At 36.0% G+C, this 16,639-nt stretch overlaps 1 protein-coding gene across 1 annotated transcript; it reads right to left on the reverse strand.

Annotated features, from left to right (window-relative positions):
* Window positions 1–1,174: 1,174 nt before the first annotated feature.
* LOC129952889 (pre-mRNA-processing-splicing factor 8) lies at window positions 1,175–15,547 on the reverse strand. Its single transcript, XM_056065824.1, has 17 exons — window positions 15,399–15,547; window positions 14,770–15,025; window positions 14,374–14,707; window positions 14,099–14,314; window positions 13,816–14,028; window positions 8,805–8,930; window positions 8,380–8,485; window positions 8,009–8,319; window positions 7,728–7,945; window positions 7,216–7,442; window positions 6,323–7,147; window positions 6,017–6,209; window positions 5,169–5,742; window positions 4,953–5,103; window positions 4,701–4,877; window positions 4,350–4,641; window positions 1,175–4,286 (listed from the first exon to the last, which is right to left on the reverse strand). The coding sequence occupies exons 2-17, from the start codon at window positions 15,008–15,010 to the stop codon at window positions 1,342–1,344; spliced, it is 7,149 nt and encodes a 2,382-aa protein (XP_055921799.1). The 5' UTR covers window positions 15,011–15,025; window positions 15,399–15,547; the 3' UTR covers window positions 1,175–1,341.
* Window positions 15,548–16,639: the final 1,092 nt, after the last annotated feature.

Consider the following 16,639-nt stretch of genomic DNA (forward strand, 5'->3'; position numbering starts at 1 on the left):
GGAGTTAAGTATCGAGCTAAATCGAGAAGTTTCTTGAGGAGGACCTAGTTCATTAAGGAAAATAATAGCATAATAGTTTTAGGAACTCTTCAGTTTTGTGGCTTATAATACACGTCTAAAGGCATAACTAAACAGCACTAAGCATTTAAAAAGACTTGTATCTAGTTCATTTTATTAAATTTTCACTTTTGAATTGTTTTCAGTAAGTTTTAAATGTAGCTAAAGTTTTAAGACTAAATTTTACTTTATTCCATTTTACGAATTCTGAAAAACCGTATCACAAAATCCGTTCGTAATGCAAAATTGTATAAGAATTTCAACCACTTAATTTCGGGATCGTAAGTTTCCATTTACGATGGAATTCGTGACAAGGCTCATTTATCTGTTTATGCAAATATATTTGTTTTTCATTTTAAAATAACCCGAATCACAAACCTTGTTAAAAAAATGGGTCAACATTTAAAAGTTCGTCAAAACTTGTTCTAAACGATATTAACTTTTGTTCATTGTACCAATTCTTAAGGTTTAACTTAATTTTTTTTATTGAGTCTAATCCGAACAAAATATATAGGCTCGCATCAAGAATAAGGTAAAATCGTTAAAAAAAACCCTCAATATCGTTTTTACACATTTTTCTTGTTATCGTACTTTTGTAAAATTGTTTCGTTTGCTTCTATATCTCCTGCTTGGATAACGAATAAAATGATCCATTCTCGCAGCAACAAAGGCTGCAGTCATGAGGTAGAGCAAGAAGACATAGCGCACTTCTAATGATACTGCCCAGCACAATTCCACAATAGAAACAAATAATATTGAAGAACTGAAAAACATTTCAGGCAACAGCCCATTAGGCTTTATAAAAATCTCTAAATTGCTAAAGCAATCCAGTTTTTTATATTTTATTTTCAGGGAATTTCAATACTAGGGTCTACATTCATCAACAGCCCATTGACCTAACCTAATCAATTATTAATTTGTTCAAACATATGTACGAAAGAAGGGCTCAAAAACTCCGTCTTATGTCTAACTTAACATTTCTAATATTTAAATTTTTTTTTTAATTCATGCAAATTTAGAGGAGGGAGAGAATATCTTCAAATTTAGACTCAAGAACAGGATCGATGTTTCCCAAAAATACAATACACAACTTCTTTAAAAACTTCAAAATTTAATCTTAATTTTGTTTATAGTCATTTTCATTTTATTTTATTCGTTAAAAACCTTATTTCAACAATTTGTGGTTTTGTTTAAATTTTATAAAAAAAATAAACTCTCCTTACAAACTAAATTAAAAATTAAATTACATAATATTTAGCACATACAATCCAAAAAACTATTCCTCTACGCAAACATATCCTCCCGATCGGCGCCCGTGCCATCACCACCATCTTCCAAGTTCGCAAACAACAAGAAATGTGACGGCCTATGAATTTCGTGATAGAACTCCTTTGGATTGGACAATTGCAATTCGTATTTCATATTCGCATCGTGTCGCACTCCCATGAAATTGTAATTCCAGCTTCCCTGTGCAGGTACCATAAAGAAGCCAAGGAACTTGTTCGACAATAACATTTGTACTCTTTCGTAGTGCGATGGCAAGTATCCCTTGGGGTTGTTGCCTTTGTCGGTGTTCTTGGAACCCCATTCAAAGCCGGAGGGTGTTAGTTTGTAGGCGGTCAAAGAACAAGAACCAGGAGTAAACGAACACGTTATCACGATAGTCTTCTCTCCGTCCCACGAACTGTTGTCCTGCATGATTTTCGCGTGCGTTGTTATATCTTGCGGTGAAAGTTGGGGCAGTTCGTTGGGTTGAGTGTGAATCCAGCCAAGCGGCTCCATATCTTTCAAATATTGATGGGTGGGCAGGACATTAGGAAGATTTATTGTCTGATGAGTACCCCATTGTGGTGGCATTACAATGCAACGAATTTCCTTAACCTGAGGATTGTCCTGAGGCGAGACTCCATAGAGGTATCCCGATATTTGTGCTCTCAAATCGGAAATAGTCACAAACTTCTTCAGAATATTCTTAGGCAGAATATATGTGTAGCCAGTTTCCTTGATGTCGTCAGAGCTAACGTAGATATGATTGGTTCGAAGGTGGAGATTTGTTGCTGATATCGCACGCACACGCCATTCAGTCTTGGAACTAAAGGTCTGCGTCTCGTAGTTGGACGTCGTGGATGTAATAATCTCGTCACCATGTTTGTTCGTTGTTCTCGTTGTTGTGGCTGTCAGTTGGTTCTGTTCCTTTGTCTGCTTCTCAATTTCGGCAATTTGTTGACGTTGCGCCGATGGTGCTGATATCTCCATACCCAGGATGATGTCACGAATTTCCGACTGCGTCAGTGAGGCCACGTTAACGTTGTTCTTCTTACCGTAATCGGCCAAAATCAGATCCTTCAGCTGTACTTCAACCTTTATCCATTCTTCGTCGGTTAAAGTTGGCCAAATGTGATGAGCCTCTGTGATCGTTGTTTTGTCTGGCTTAAGAATAATCTTTGTTCGTTCGGTGTTAACGTGGAGTGCTCGGAGGATCAAAATCAATCGACTGAAAGCCGTGTACGATGAAATTGTCTTCAACCAATCATCGTAAAGATTGAACAACACCATTTGTGGTTCAGTTGCCTTCAATATCAAATCACCAAACTTCTCAACTTTCAGACACGCCTGGAAGGGCAACTGCAGTTCAGAACCCTTGATCACAATGTTCGGGAAATCCAATAAATGCACTTCCAAAGGATCCAACATTCCCTTCCTGGTTACAATAATCTGTTTGGGTTGTTCCTCCACTGGCAAGGAACGAATCAACGCCGCTACTTCTTCAGCAGTCTTCCACTTGGCCAACTGACCTAAACGTTTCTGTCCAGCCCACACTGATGTGTGAATGATCTTCAAGAAAAGCTGACCAGTTCGTGGATTGAAGATGAAAATCGCACCGTTGATTGGCTTTGTTGTCAAATTGCCTTCAAATGTCTTGTGAATTGTTACTCGATACACATTTGTGTCGTCCACAAACCAAATGATTTGATTCGAGAACAGTTCTCCGTAGTTCTGTGACGATAGATAAGGTTCCGTTGGCTCGGAACTGTATAATTGCAATGCCTTCCTGATACGCTCTCTCAACACATACAAAGCCGGGTTTGCCTTCATTATCTTCGCCATTGCCTGTTGGATGAGAGTCTTACATCCAGGGAACCAATTTCCATAGGCTGAATGCAAATTATACGCCAAGTCGATGGCAATTAGGACACCCGTTGGCGAGGGATATATGGACATGTTATCGGTCGTATAATCGAGGAACTTGGCTCGAGCATAACGCTCAACATCATGGGAGTCATAGTCACCCCATCTCAACTGGATATCCAACCAGTATTTCTGCGTGGTTGTGTTGTCCATGGTATCTTTGGTATCCGCTAACAACGACGGTCTTGAAACATTCCATTTATATGCAGGGAAAAGCAGAATATCTGCACACGAAGAGTTCATTTTGTAGGACTTACGTGGATGAATGGTCTCTTTCTGAACAGTTTCGATCTCAAGCGCATCCAACTCTTGATCGAATACTTGACAAAGATCCATGACAATAGATTCGTGAATTTTCTGCCACAAATGGGCACGGAAAATCTGAATCAGTGAAATTTTCAGTGTGGGAATCTTACCGTGCATGAAAATACCCGTTAAATCGAGTTGCACCTGGAAACCGACGTACACGTTAGCACGATTAATGGTTGGAGACCACCACAGTGTGAATCGACGATTGGGAATCTGATTCAAACCGGAACGCTGTGCATTTGTCAGCTTCTTATACTTCATTGACTCTTCGAAACCAGATGCCTTCTCCCAGAAAAGACCCTCCCACGTGGGGAAGTAAGTACCCTTGAAAAGTGTGTGTTCCAAGATTCCTTCAACACCACCCAGCGCCTGAATCATGTCCGTTCTGTAGTTGTTAAGATTCCACAGCTTACCATCGTGTCGTTGATGAGTCCACCAGAAGGGATTTTGTTTCAGAACTTGATATTGTTTGAATTCCGTCCGGATACGCCAACCCTTATCATAGGCCAGGGTGTGTCGATCTTTCTGGAAGAGAGTATTGATTCGAGGAATACCACGATCCCAACTGTCTTCCAAATCTTCAAGAGTTAAACGACGATTTTGAGCATTTGCTTCCTGCCTCTTAAGGGCATACTCAGCCCACACACGCTGCGAATCGATGAATTCACTTTCCCAGGGTTGAATGTATCGGTAAAGATTAGGAATCAATTGATCCTCATCATGAGACATACCTTAAAAATTTGGCTATTAGTTTTGACCATTCGTTTCGAATTTAGTTGGAAAAAAAAACAAACCTGATCGGAAATGTGTGATACCAACGTCAGTTTGTTTGGACCACCTTAAGTCAGATTGAGGAATGAGCACGTGACCCATACTTAACATTCCCAAACCTCCCAATTCCTTCGGCGTATAGAACACTACCGGTGGGAAACGCGAAGGCATTTTGGAATTCAAACCAATCTTTATACGAGTTTGTATCTTATTTTCACACTTCACCAACAAGTCGAGTAATTCTTGGGTGTTGACAACAGCTTCTCGGAAATAGGTCATCAAACCAATTAATGCTGTGTTCCATTTGTTTACAATCTAAAGAAAACAAGGATTTTAAGGCTACTTTTTAAAGCAGGAAATCGATGAAATCCTACCTTAGTAAATGTAGTGGATCCAGATGCCATTAGAATTTGCCTCACTCGGTTGTGGAATCGACCCAATGACTCATCGTCGACACGCAAGAAACACTGCGCTGTTCGTTCCTTTGTAACCTCATTCTGGAGATTCCAAACCCCATCACGATGGGTGAATTCTTCATGCTGCGTCCGACACTAAATTTCAAAAGAAAAAGAAAATCTATTTTCAAATTCGGTTCTTATATCTGTACTTTTTTTAAGGAAAGGAACCTTTGGCAAAATCCTGCACTCAAAGCCGCTCATATTGAACAACAAATTAGGATTGTCCTTAGAATATACCGAAACAAATGTACATTCCCAATTGATCGTGGTCACCGAACGCGGCAGTCGATTTTTAATATCCCAAAACACAGCTCTTCCTCTGTTAATAAAAAAAATAAGAAATTTGAAATATTTACACTATGTATCGTAGTTTTGTGTCCTTACAAATTAACATCATGTTTCATAAGTCTCATTCTCGCATCTCGTGGCCAACATTTTTTATTGTTATAGCCGACAATGTTTTCATTATTTGGATCAGGATGCTCAGTGAGGTATCTCTGGATTAGATCTCTTGCATCTTCTGCTGAGAATCTGAAGAACAAGTGGATTCTATCAACATATCTGCAATACAGTCGAATAGGATGCGCAGTTTCAGTAGGAGTATCTTGGAAGGTGAGGAAATCGTTTGGCATTTGTGGTGGACCGGCCATTTCGCTAGCTCGATGCAGACCAAGAACGAGTAGATCTAAAACCAATCCGTAGTATTGAGTGATGAACGAGGCAAATTGTAGACCACGAATAATTCCATAACTGTTGGTGTGGTTCATGTCTTTGTAATTTATTACAACGTTATTTTTGGCTGTCATGTAATCGGCAATGTTGTGATCGACAATGAGGCGAAGCAAACGATTGAGCAATGTTAAATCAATTTTTTCATAAAGTTTCTCAAATCGAGATTCGAGCAGGACGTTGCATTCGCCTTCAGCTACATCCCAGACGTCTTGCAAGTTATTGATACCTATCAAAGTGTTTTAATTATGTAAGTTTTTTTTTTGGAATTGGACAATTTTTATCAATTAGTTGTACCTTTATTTTTTAAATAATTTTATATAACTTGCAAAAGGAAAACAAATTCTTATGTTGAGTTTGAATCATCATCAGCGTGAGGTTTGCAACAAGGGGATTTCAAATACAAATCACTTTGCTACAAATCACACACCAATAATGATCAGAGATTGATAAAATCAAATCTTAAACTAAACAAAATTGAATGAAATTTGCTATTAATTTACCTTGACACCACTTGTAGACCAAAAGTGGCGGTGGTTCTGTGTCACTAGGTTTGATCCATGGTGGAAACAGACGTCTCTTGTCTGCTTCATACCACAAATATTGATCGAGGTATGCATCGGTAATTTTCTCCAATGGTTCAACATCATAGACAGGAATCAAATGACTGTACAGATCCATAAATTCTATTCCAACCTAAAAAGGAAAAACTAACTTTTAACTTGAATAATAAGAAAGTCTGTATGTTCTTGAAAGCAAACTGAAACATACTTATTTATGTACTATATATATTCTCTTCTTTAACAAACCTCTTTGAAAGCACGTTGTGTTAGCAAATGACGCTTGATACGAGACAAAGCTTCATGGGGATTATCATAAGCCTGTTCTATCAATCCCAACTCCTCACGTTGACTTTGATTCAATCTGGATTTTACACTGTATGCTTCTTTTAATCGTTCCAAAGCCAAGATGAGTAGCTTTGTGTCATGCTTGTAGGATAGCGGAGGAAAAGGTATTGGTGCAAATCGCCTTGATTCCAACCAATGCACGGTTGTAGTGTAAATAGCAACAGCTTCTTCGGGTGAGATGTAAGGACCATCCTTCAAGTAATTGTGCTGACGTTCTTGTTCTGCTTTCAAATACAAACGGGTCAATCGGCCCAAATTCTTTTTGCACACAGTCTTATCGACTGTTGCTCCACGACGAATTCTCTCTCGATTGTAATGGGCCGTGTTTGTCCACCAATCAGCCTTCATTTTAACGTAACGAAGAATCATATTTTCAATGGGAATCGGCAGCCCAGGTACTTTCCATGGGATGTTGGCTTTCCAACAACGCCAAGCCTCCGATAGATGCTGCAGAATGGTTCGAGCTTTGTTTTGTTTAATACCTTCCGGCATCATATCAACAATGTCATGCATAACCGATGCACGCAATTCCAAATCGAAGTGAGACTCCACACGTTGCTTTGTAACGGTCTTAGCCACTCCCTTCGAATGACGACCTTCAAATTGACGAGAAAGCAAATTTCCCAGCCATCGTTCCAAGAGCGGTGTAATTCCTCTCATGAAGAAGAGCCACACTCGCCAGCCAGGTGCCCAGAACCCACAACCAGGTCCTTTTCCAACTGGTCCCTGAAAATTCATATGTACAGCTTTAAAATCAAAGATAAGAAATGTGTGTTTGTTGTTTTGTCACTCACTGTATTGAATCGATAGTAAATGAGATGCTTCAAATCTTTGCACATTCGAATTTGTCTCATAAGTTTGTACTTGTATCGATACATTCCTGTAAGTTGTCCCACATGGGCAAAGATGTACTGAAGACCATCGGCCAATTGGAAAGCATCCACATTGTTAAGACGATATTGAACATGTGAATCGATAATCAACTTCGTTAGACGCAAAATTTCACGACACAAATGGAAAGCTACAAAGAAACAATTTTGAAAACTTAAAAGACAGAGATAATAAAAATACAAGGATAATCTTCGAGTTTTCTTTTAAATTATATCATTAAAGTGTCAAGACTGCACTTTATTTGAAGCAATATTCATAAATCATAGAAGTTACGTGACATAGAAGCCATCGAAGCAGTTGGATTTCGGTTACTACAAAATTAGTTATTCACAAAGTTTTTTTTTGTGTTTTAATATAAAACGTCTCATCTAGTTAATTGAAAATAAGTTTCTAAAATGGAAAACTATCAACTAACCATTTCCGAAACGAGACTTCTTTCTTTCCTTTGTTGTGAGAGTTTTAACAGGCTTCAAGTTGAAATTGTAATCCAAATGAAGATAGTTCAAATTCTTTCGGTGGATGAGAAGATTTAACATGTTGTAGCCCTGTCGACAAACTTGCAGACCTGCTTCAACCCAGTCAAGTGTGGTTGTTTGGAAGAACTTGGTTGCCTTAAACGATCGGAACAAATATCTGTGGTGAAAGAAAATATCTTTAAAACAAAACCCATTTGAAATCCAATTTCGTTCGATTTACCTCTTCTTTTGTGGTTTTGGTTTCCTATGTTTGAGGGCATTCAGAACATAATACTTGAGCAATTTTTGATAGCTGACACGCACCTTAACTGGATGTCCTGGCGGACAATGTTCCTTGTACCAAGCCTTAACCAAAGGTATATCTATAGCTCGACGAGAACGTCCTGAGCGTAAATTAAACGGCCGTGGTGCCCAAAGAAGAGATATTCCATTGGCTGTGTTGTCAGTGTACAACGGAGTATCTTGTAAAAATGGTTGCACATCGTCTGGCAAACTGAAGTCTTCGTCATCATCTGGCATCGGTTCAGGAATCTATGGAAACATTGAAAATAAGTAAAGGATTTTATTTGTATTAAATCAAAAATCTTTTACCTTCACAGAATGTCGATGCGATATGGGATTGATAAGGGGGTCAAAGTAAAAAGCAGGCAAATCAGGATCTTCAGTTTTGATATATACCACATTAGGAGTATGATACCTGGGAAAAAAGTTAGAATATGAATTTATGCTCTATCCTCTTGTTTAAATTTAAGCAACATAACAAAAACTCTTGTTCATGACCATCAGCAATTCCAACAGTATTTTATCTTTGCAATTTACGCTGGCCATACCAAAACGAAAATTTAAAAGAATTTTGTTTGTTTTTTAATCGCATAATTTTGTAGTAAATTTTCTTATTTGGCTTGATTTTTATACCACAAGTTTTATATTTCAAAACTTCTAATATACAGCTTTGATGTTTTGTTTGTGGAGAGTAAAGTATAAACCTAAAAATATTAAAAAAAAAAAAAACTTACCATGATAAATGGACAAAGTGTGGCATATTGTTGTACAGATAAGGAAAAGCTATTCTGTACTCTGTACGGATTGGCTGTCTGATGATTACTTTGTTTATGTCATTAAATTCGTTCCAATCTTCATCTCTAGAATTACAATAAAAAATAAAAATAAATAATTAAAACGCATACAACATTTGGTTCCCAAGTTTCAGCTCTTTAGGTGTAAGGATTTTAAATGTACCTATATTAATATATATGTATATGTTTGGATATTATATAAAATGTACGTGCATGTAAAATTATACTTAGAATAAAAAAAAAAACAACTATATTTTTATATTCTTTTATTTCATTTGCATATTGGCAGAATATATGTTTTTTCGTTTATTTTACTATACAAATTGATACCAAAAATAGCATACAATTCGGAAAATGTTGATGAATATTTAAAAAACATTTTCCGATGTAGGCTTTCAAAGAAGAGAACTAATATCAAGGAGAATAACATAAACGCCTGCTAGAGGTAAAAAAAAACGATTTTTAATATAAAACATTTCTTTTTTTTAAAATACGTGCACACTCAAGGGGATATTACTACCCTTGTTATGCACATCGTGAGCACTAGGAAGAGGAGAGAGGGTTTAAATGGAGATGACGATGCACATTGGTTTTGAATTCCAAAATATTGCAATGACTAGGAAAGACAGAGTAAATGAACGAAGTAAAAAAGCAAAGTAAATTAACTTATGATGATATTATCATCTATCAATTTAAATGCTCTACGTTCAATACTATCTAAGAGGCTTATGTAAGTTGCAGGAGCACCAGCCCAAAGATGGGAGTTATACTCAAGCTTATAAGTATATAAGTTTTGTAGATAACAGCGAGATCAGAAGGGGTGAAATATTTCTTGCATCACCTAAGGAAACCCAAACACCTTGCGGCATTTTTGGCGATATCGCGTATCTGATCATTCCACAAGAGGTGGTTGGTGACACACATACCCAGAATATCGAGATGTTCAGTCTCATTGATGCAAGTACCATCCATGGATAATGGGGGATATATCTCGCTTTAACGATACAAGACAGCATTGCGTTTTCGAAGCATTAAATTCCACGCGGTTTTTTTTATCCCCATTGAACAATGCTCTTTAGGTCGGAATTTAATGAGCTTATCATATTTTGAAGTTGCAGTTCCACATCCGAAGAAGAGGGATGTAAGTCTGAAAACGAACATGAAAAGCTAAGAGTACTATGGTCAGCGAAACAATGTATTGGATTAGATGTTGCAGACAGAACAGAAGATCATTAATAAAAATGAGAGAGAGAGAGTGTTGGAGATAGAACAGAGCCCTAGGACACACCAGCATTTATTTTATGGTTTTCAGACTTGAATCCATTCAATACTACTTGCATTAAACGATCTGAAAGGTAATTACTAATCCAATGAAGCAAGAATTCATGAAAACCAAAAGCACGCATTTTCGATAAGAGAGCCTGATGCCAAACCCTATCAAATGCTTTTGAAGTAGCAAGTGCAATAATCTTACTTTCTCCAAAGTAAGGATTTGCTCCACTGTTCGGTGAGATGAACCATGAGATCACCAGTGGACCTATTGCTTCGAAAGCCGTACTGACGGTCATTAAGAAGCTTTCGATCTTCTAAATATTTTTTGAGCTGATAGTTAATCAGCGTTTCCATGACCTTGGAAAGAAGGGACGTAAGTGTAATCGGTCGGTAATTAGAGGATGAGGAAGGTTCGCCTTTTTTGGGAATAGGCTGGACAAATGCCGTTTTTGCCAGCGTTAAAGAACACCTATTCAAAACTTTCTAAGTTTTTGATATCATGAGGCATTAACTCGTTAATTGGTGTCATAATTGGAAATGAAGCAGCAGCTAAGTGTACAAAATAAAAGAGTTTTCAAGCTGCAACAATTTTTTTTAATATCGGCAGAAGTTTTTTATTGGATCGTAATTGTATTGACCAGAAACTACTCTCTCGGGTTTTTTGTGCTGGTGTGTCTTAGGCTTTCACCTGGAAGCACATATCGCAACAAAACGATGGTGGACATCTAGCGCTTGAGCGAAGAGGAATCAGCGCTAAAAAGTCTTTATAATAATTTTTATAGTAGGCAACAACGTGGCAGACACTGGAGAGATAGCGTAGACCAGGACGCCCGAAGTTTTGGGGTGCGCAACTGTATAGCGAGAGCTCGCGATCGGGATAAAGGAAAGGTTTGTTGAATGAATCCAAGCTGATGATGATAATGATGTGTGCTCGGGCCATGGTCTTGTTCATCTGTTCAACATTTCTCCTCTGCACATAGTGCTCTAAAAAATGTCAAAATGTACATGCTGACCCATCATAACATTTATTGGGTACATAAGTCGTGTCCTGCATCTTTGTTGAGAATCAGCCGCTGTTTTTCGGTTAACGCGTGTTATCATCATTTTTTTGCTGTCTCACAAATTTACAGAAACCAAAAACGCGGCGATGTGCATTTAATGCAAACTGTATGTTCTGAATTTCAGTTCAATGCGTTTCGCCAAAGTACGAAAATCCTACCTACGTACCTTTCCAATTAGCACGCTTTAGTCCATAATTTTTGACACAATTATAAAATTAACAAGACTGATGTGGGGTTAATGATATAATTATACATGGAAACTTAGTAATAATAAAATTATTGTTTCTTGTTTGTATTTAACTTTCATTCAGCCATAAATTGTTTTTTTTTTTTTTCCGTTACTAAAGGAACTTGGACATAATTAACCTTGTCAAACTTTGATTTTTTTTTGACAACAGAAGTGAAGTTTTTTGGGCTTTAATTTAATTGCTTTTATATCATTTACCCAGAAGGGAAGGGGAGTCTTTCGGTACCTGTACTGAAGTACCTGTGGCATGATGGTTAGTGCGTTGGACTGTCATGCAAGGGGTCTTGGGTTCAATTCCTGCTGAGAGAGTTGTTGTAAGTCACTAGGCCCTGGTTCACAACGGACTGTTGCGCCACCGAATTTTAATTTAGTTAAAAAAAAGGAGTAAATAAATTATTCACACCTTCTACGATCTACGGTGTGTTTGAGTACAAATATGCAAACACTTTGAGGTTACTAGGGCTTACTTCAAAACATACACAGTCTTATTTAAAAACGCTGTATAGAGCCTACATAAAGTTATGTTATCTCTATAATGCCTCTAAACGCAAAAATGCTATTTATAAAACTTATACAAGGTTGCATAGTCCCATAATAAGCTAAACGCGTTTTGAGGTTGAATAGAGCCTACATAAGAAAATTATTGTTATTATTATTTCGTAAATGTCATTTTGATTTCTCTCCTCTCTTTTTGAAATTAAAATAAAAACAATAATGCCTCTCGAGTTTAGCTCGTGAGCCGAAGAAACGAAGAATCTAAAAAAAATATAGATTTTCGAAAGAGAATATCATACAAATAATTGGAATTATTTTGTTATATTTTAGTTGCTATGACAACTAGCAGATTTTATAGTACTTTTGGCACTTTTTTTGATATAAGCATTGTATAACTAAAATTTATAGCAGATTTTTTTATAAATAGGAATTTTTGCAACGTTACATAGAGCCTACATAAATCCTTATTCACTGTATAACTATTCATCTGTTTAGCGAATTCTATTAAATAAGACTGACAATATTTATATCAGAAGTTCAAAAAATAATACAAATCATAAACTACCGAACAATGCTATCAATGTGACCGCAAACGTACTGTAAGAGCATCTTTTTAAAAAGAAACCTTCGTTCAACTTTTTGAATTCAGTTTTGTATTTACAGTTCATATTTCGTTATTATAAATTGGTTTTTCAATGCTTTCGATATTAAGAGAATTACGGAATTTATGGGGTATTATAATTGTATGTGCATATATTGTGTTTCTTTAAAATAAAATGTTTAATGCGAATGATCGGTCCCCTTCATCCCAAACAAGACTACTTGCACATCGGAATGGTTGAGATTTCTCAACGGACATTTGCGCAACTATTTATTTTTTTATAATAGTGGGGCGTCATAAATTTCACTTACGTAAAACTAACGTAAGTGAAACGTAAAACTAAAAAAAAATGGAATAAACAGGAAGGGAAACATCAACATTTTTTAAGTCGACCTCGTAAAGCAACAAGAACAAACAAATTTGTAATTTTATTTACATACAACCTTTTATCGGGTTGGGGTCTAAATACTGTATGGATCATAATAATGTATTTAAAATACTGTATCTCAAAATAATGTATTTCAAAACACTGTATGTACAAAATACTGCATGATCAAAATATTGCACCTCAAAATTCTTTATTTAAAAATTCTGTATATCAAAATTCTGTATTTCAAAATGCTGTCAATAAGGTTACAAAATAAAAATCGATTTTCATTTTTTAGCCTTTTTAAGAGTATTTTGAAATACAGAATTTTGAAAACAGATTACTTTTTTAATACTTTGAAATAATAATAACAATATAAATGGTGTCTTCTTATTTTCTCTTTACCATTTTCTTCTTCTTAGTTATTTGTATCTTTCTCACATTTTTAAGAACTAGTACCTAGTGACTTACAACTCTCAACCATTCCTGTGTGCGAGTACTGTTGTCAGGGAAACCGTTGCTTACAAAAAAAATGTTGTGTTTCTTTCTTATGTTGTTAATCCAATTTAAGCATTATATTTAACTTTTAACTTATTTCGGAACCTTAAAGGAGCAAAAATGCGAGTAATTCTTCTTTAAATGAAATATTTAATATCGTAACATTATGTTGCTCTGATTACGATTAAAGTTGTAGTTTGCCTTTATGTTTTTCCTGGAAGATTATGTGTGTACGTATGTTGTAAGATTTATTTTGATATAAGAAAATATTAAAATTATAGTTTTCTTTTCACCAACAAGCTTTAAATTTTTACTAGAAACTTAAATAACAAGTTCTAGTTCTGTTTGTTGTTGTTTAAGGTCTAATAAAAAGTCTTAAATTTTAAGAAAACTAAAAAAAGATTACTTACCCAACATTATGATCCTTAATAAGCGGTTCAAATTTAGGTCCACCAGGAATAGCCATATTTAAAGCCTTAGCAGTAAAGAAACTTTTCGGATCGAATAAATAGAAAAAGTTATTGTCCACTAAATCGGTAAGGAGTTGATTGGCTAAACGATACAGTGTTGCCAATTGCGGAAGTGTTAAATTCCATTTGCGATACGTTGACCCATTTACATAACTAAAAAAAAAGGAAACAAATAATGAGAAAATTGAAACCAAAATGTAATATGATGTTTAATGTAACTTACGGTGTTCCAACTAATGGCCTATGTTCATAGAACCACTTATGAACACTGCCATCTTCATCTGAATCCAAATCAATTTGAATTGCTTCAAGTGGTTCCACATCCAGAACGTTATCCGCATAATCTAGTGGAGGTTCTTCATCGTCAAATGGAGGGAAGCGCATGCGTTTGAAGTGACGACGATCACGTTTCTCTCGACGCATCATAATCCACATTGTCCTAAAAGATGCTCCGTTTAAAAAGAAAAAAATACAAAACGCAAATAAATAGTAACATACCCCCACTGCGCGATATAAACTGGTTCCACAACCCACGGGATCTCATTTACGAAGGTTATAGCACCAGTTATGTGATACAAGACTTGAACATCTCGAATTTGTTCCCATGGCATGGGCATGTTCTCGAGCAGCTTAAGAACAGCATGCGGCATGTACTTCAAAGCTCCCAAATAAACACGCTTGTCGTGTCGGTACTTGCGACTTGTCATATCCCCATGGTCGCGAATAATCTTCCGAATATGCTCCGGTGGCATGTCCTCTTTTTGAGCATCAACAAACCCGAATTTGCGCTTCTCAGCAAATCTCTTCGACTGTAGTTGTGCCCATTTTTGAGCTATAATCAGGGTTTTTGCAATGACCACAATAAAATCTATTGGATGAAAAAAGAATGCAAACCTTTTTCTTGGAGCTTCTCTTCCGTTATAATTTCAGGTTTTGGAGTTGGAATGTGTCCAAGTTGTGATGACGATGGTGGCAACGGTGCTCCCGGGGGAGGAATTTGCTGGATTTGGTTGGCCATCTGGTGGGCGTGCAGTTGCGCCTGCTGTTGGGCCTGAGCAGCGGCACAAGCCTGCTGGTGGGCCATAATTTGGGCAGCCCACGGCGCCGGGGGAAGCATGTAAGGCGGAATCGCCATTGTGAATTAAGATGTCTGGGAAGAAAAATAGGTATTAAAATATTTGCAATACATACATATATGTACATATATATATACACGGATGGTAATGCCTCGTCTGCCACTCGAGACATTTTGGAAAATGTGAAATCAAGGAATTTATGAAAATAGTAATGAAATTTTATTTGCAAAAAAAAAACATATTTCTTTGAAGAACACATTTTTCTGATAAAACTTGTCTAAAAATGAACGAGATATTTGAGATAAAAAATGAAAAATACATTTTTTGAGACGGAAAAACAAAAATCGATATTAATGCAAATCAACGCGAGGTTGAAAAGCAAAGCGGTTTTTTTTTATGGTGTCTAATTCGACCGGCGGAATATTTTCTAAACTAAAAATGTATTACCTTTTATAACCGGATCGTTTTGTTTCTCTTATTTATTGTTTTTATTACACTTTTGATGAATTAAATTGCATTTAAAAATTTCTAATTTTCACAAGCGTAGCCACTCTGGTAAAACGTTTTAATTTTCGCCAATGGCGGACATTTTTAGAGATTTGTCAGAGTTGAATGTACTAGATTGATGCGTTTGACATTTTACGATGAAGTGATGCCAATAAGAATTATTTCTCGGAGTAGATGTTGTTTGATGGGTTTTGATTTCTATTCACAAAAACGTCTGGCTTTATATAAGAATTTTTATTTTACAATTTGGAATTTATTCTAAATATAATTGATTGATATACAGAGTTCTCAAAAACTCAAACAATTTTGCCTTTTTGATCTCAAATATCTTCTCTAAAAAATTACGCAATTATACTAAGAGCTAGTTTGTTCCAAGTGGGTAGTTTATCTTTTGTACATGACAATTCCAGCTCAGGTATTATCATACATTGGCTTGTATACCAAAATATTGTATCTTTAGTTTAAGACGTCGTTCATAATTAGAAATCCAGAACCTTTGAGAGTTTCATCTTAACCCAGTATTAAAATCTAAATATAAGTTGTTTTCTAATGTACATTTGACCTTTCATTGCAGTTTATGGAATATGACATATAAGTTAACTTTGACATAACCCCAATGGTAGATTCTTTTTTATTTCAATTTTTTCGCAATCATTAATTTATTATAATAAATGGCCCAACTTTCCATTACCACAGCATGAATATCAACACGCGTTTCTTTTTTATTTGATAGATATGTGCAAAAAAATTATAATTATAGCAATTTTAGAGCGAGAAAACATTGATCTCTATTTTAAATTAATTTTCAAAGTTCACTTTTTCACATTCAACAAACGAAAAAGTGGTTGATTTTGACATTTCTTCCCTGTTTTTTGTTCAGTATTGCCATACTTGATTTGTTTATTTAGGAGTTCTATGATTTAGTGCTCCAATGCAAAAATTACTTTGCATAATATACCCAAACTCGCATCGACCCAAAATACTATAGTGATTCCAAGGAGATCAAAATACGAAATGCAAAAAAAGTAGGTTAAGTCCGAAAAAGAAAATATGTTTTTTATTATATAAACGTGTTTCCTCGCCTTAATACTGAAAACTTGTTCTATTGAAAACCTACCTAACTGTACAAACAAATCAGGAGGGAATTTCGTGCTGTGGTAATGAATAGCCGCCTCTAATAA

This window comes from Eupeodes corollae, chromosome 3 (genome assembly GCF_945859685.1).
Source record: "Eupeodes corollae chromosome 3, idEupCoro1.1, whole genome shotgun sequence".
In the NCBI taxonomy this organism is placed as follows: domain Eukaryota; kingdom Metazoa; phylum Arthropoda; class Insecta; order Diptera; family Syrphidae; genus Eupeodes; species Eupeodes corollae.

What these genes read in the sequence shown, in the direction of transcription:
- LOC129952889 (XM_056065824.1), bottom strand. Translation starts at nt 15,010, where the DNA reads ATGGCGATTCCGCCTTACATGCTTCCCCCGGCGCCGTGGGCTGCCCAA. An exon ending in GAAGTCTCGTTTCGGAAATG is followed by an intron (nt 7,443 to 7,727) that starts GTTAGTTGATAG and finishes GTTTCTTTGTAG; the next exon opens with CTTTCCATTTGTGTCGTGAA. An exon ending in GATCCACTACATTTACTAAG is followed by an intron (nt 4,642 to 4,700) that starts GTAGGATTTCAT and finishes TGTTTTCTTTAG; the next exon opens with ATTGTAAACAAATGGAACAC.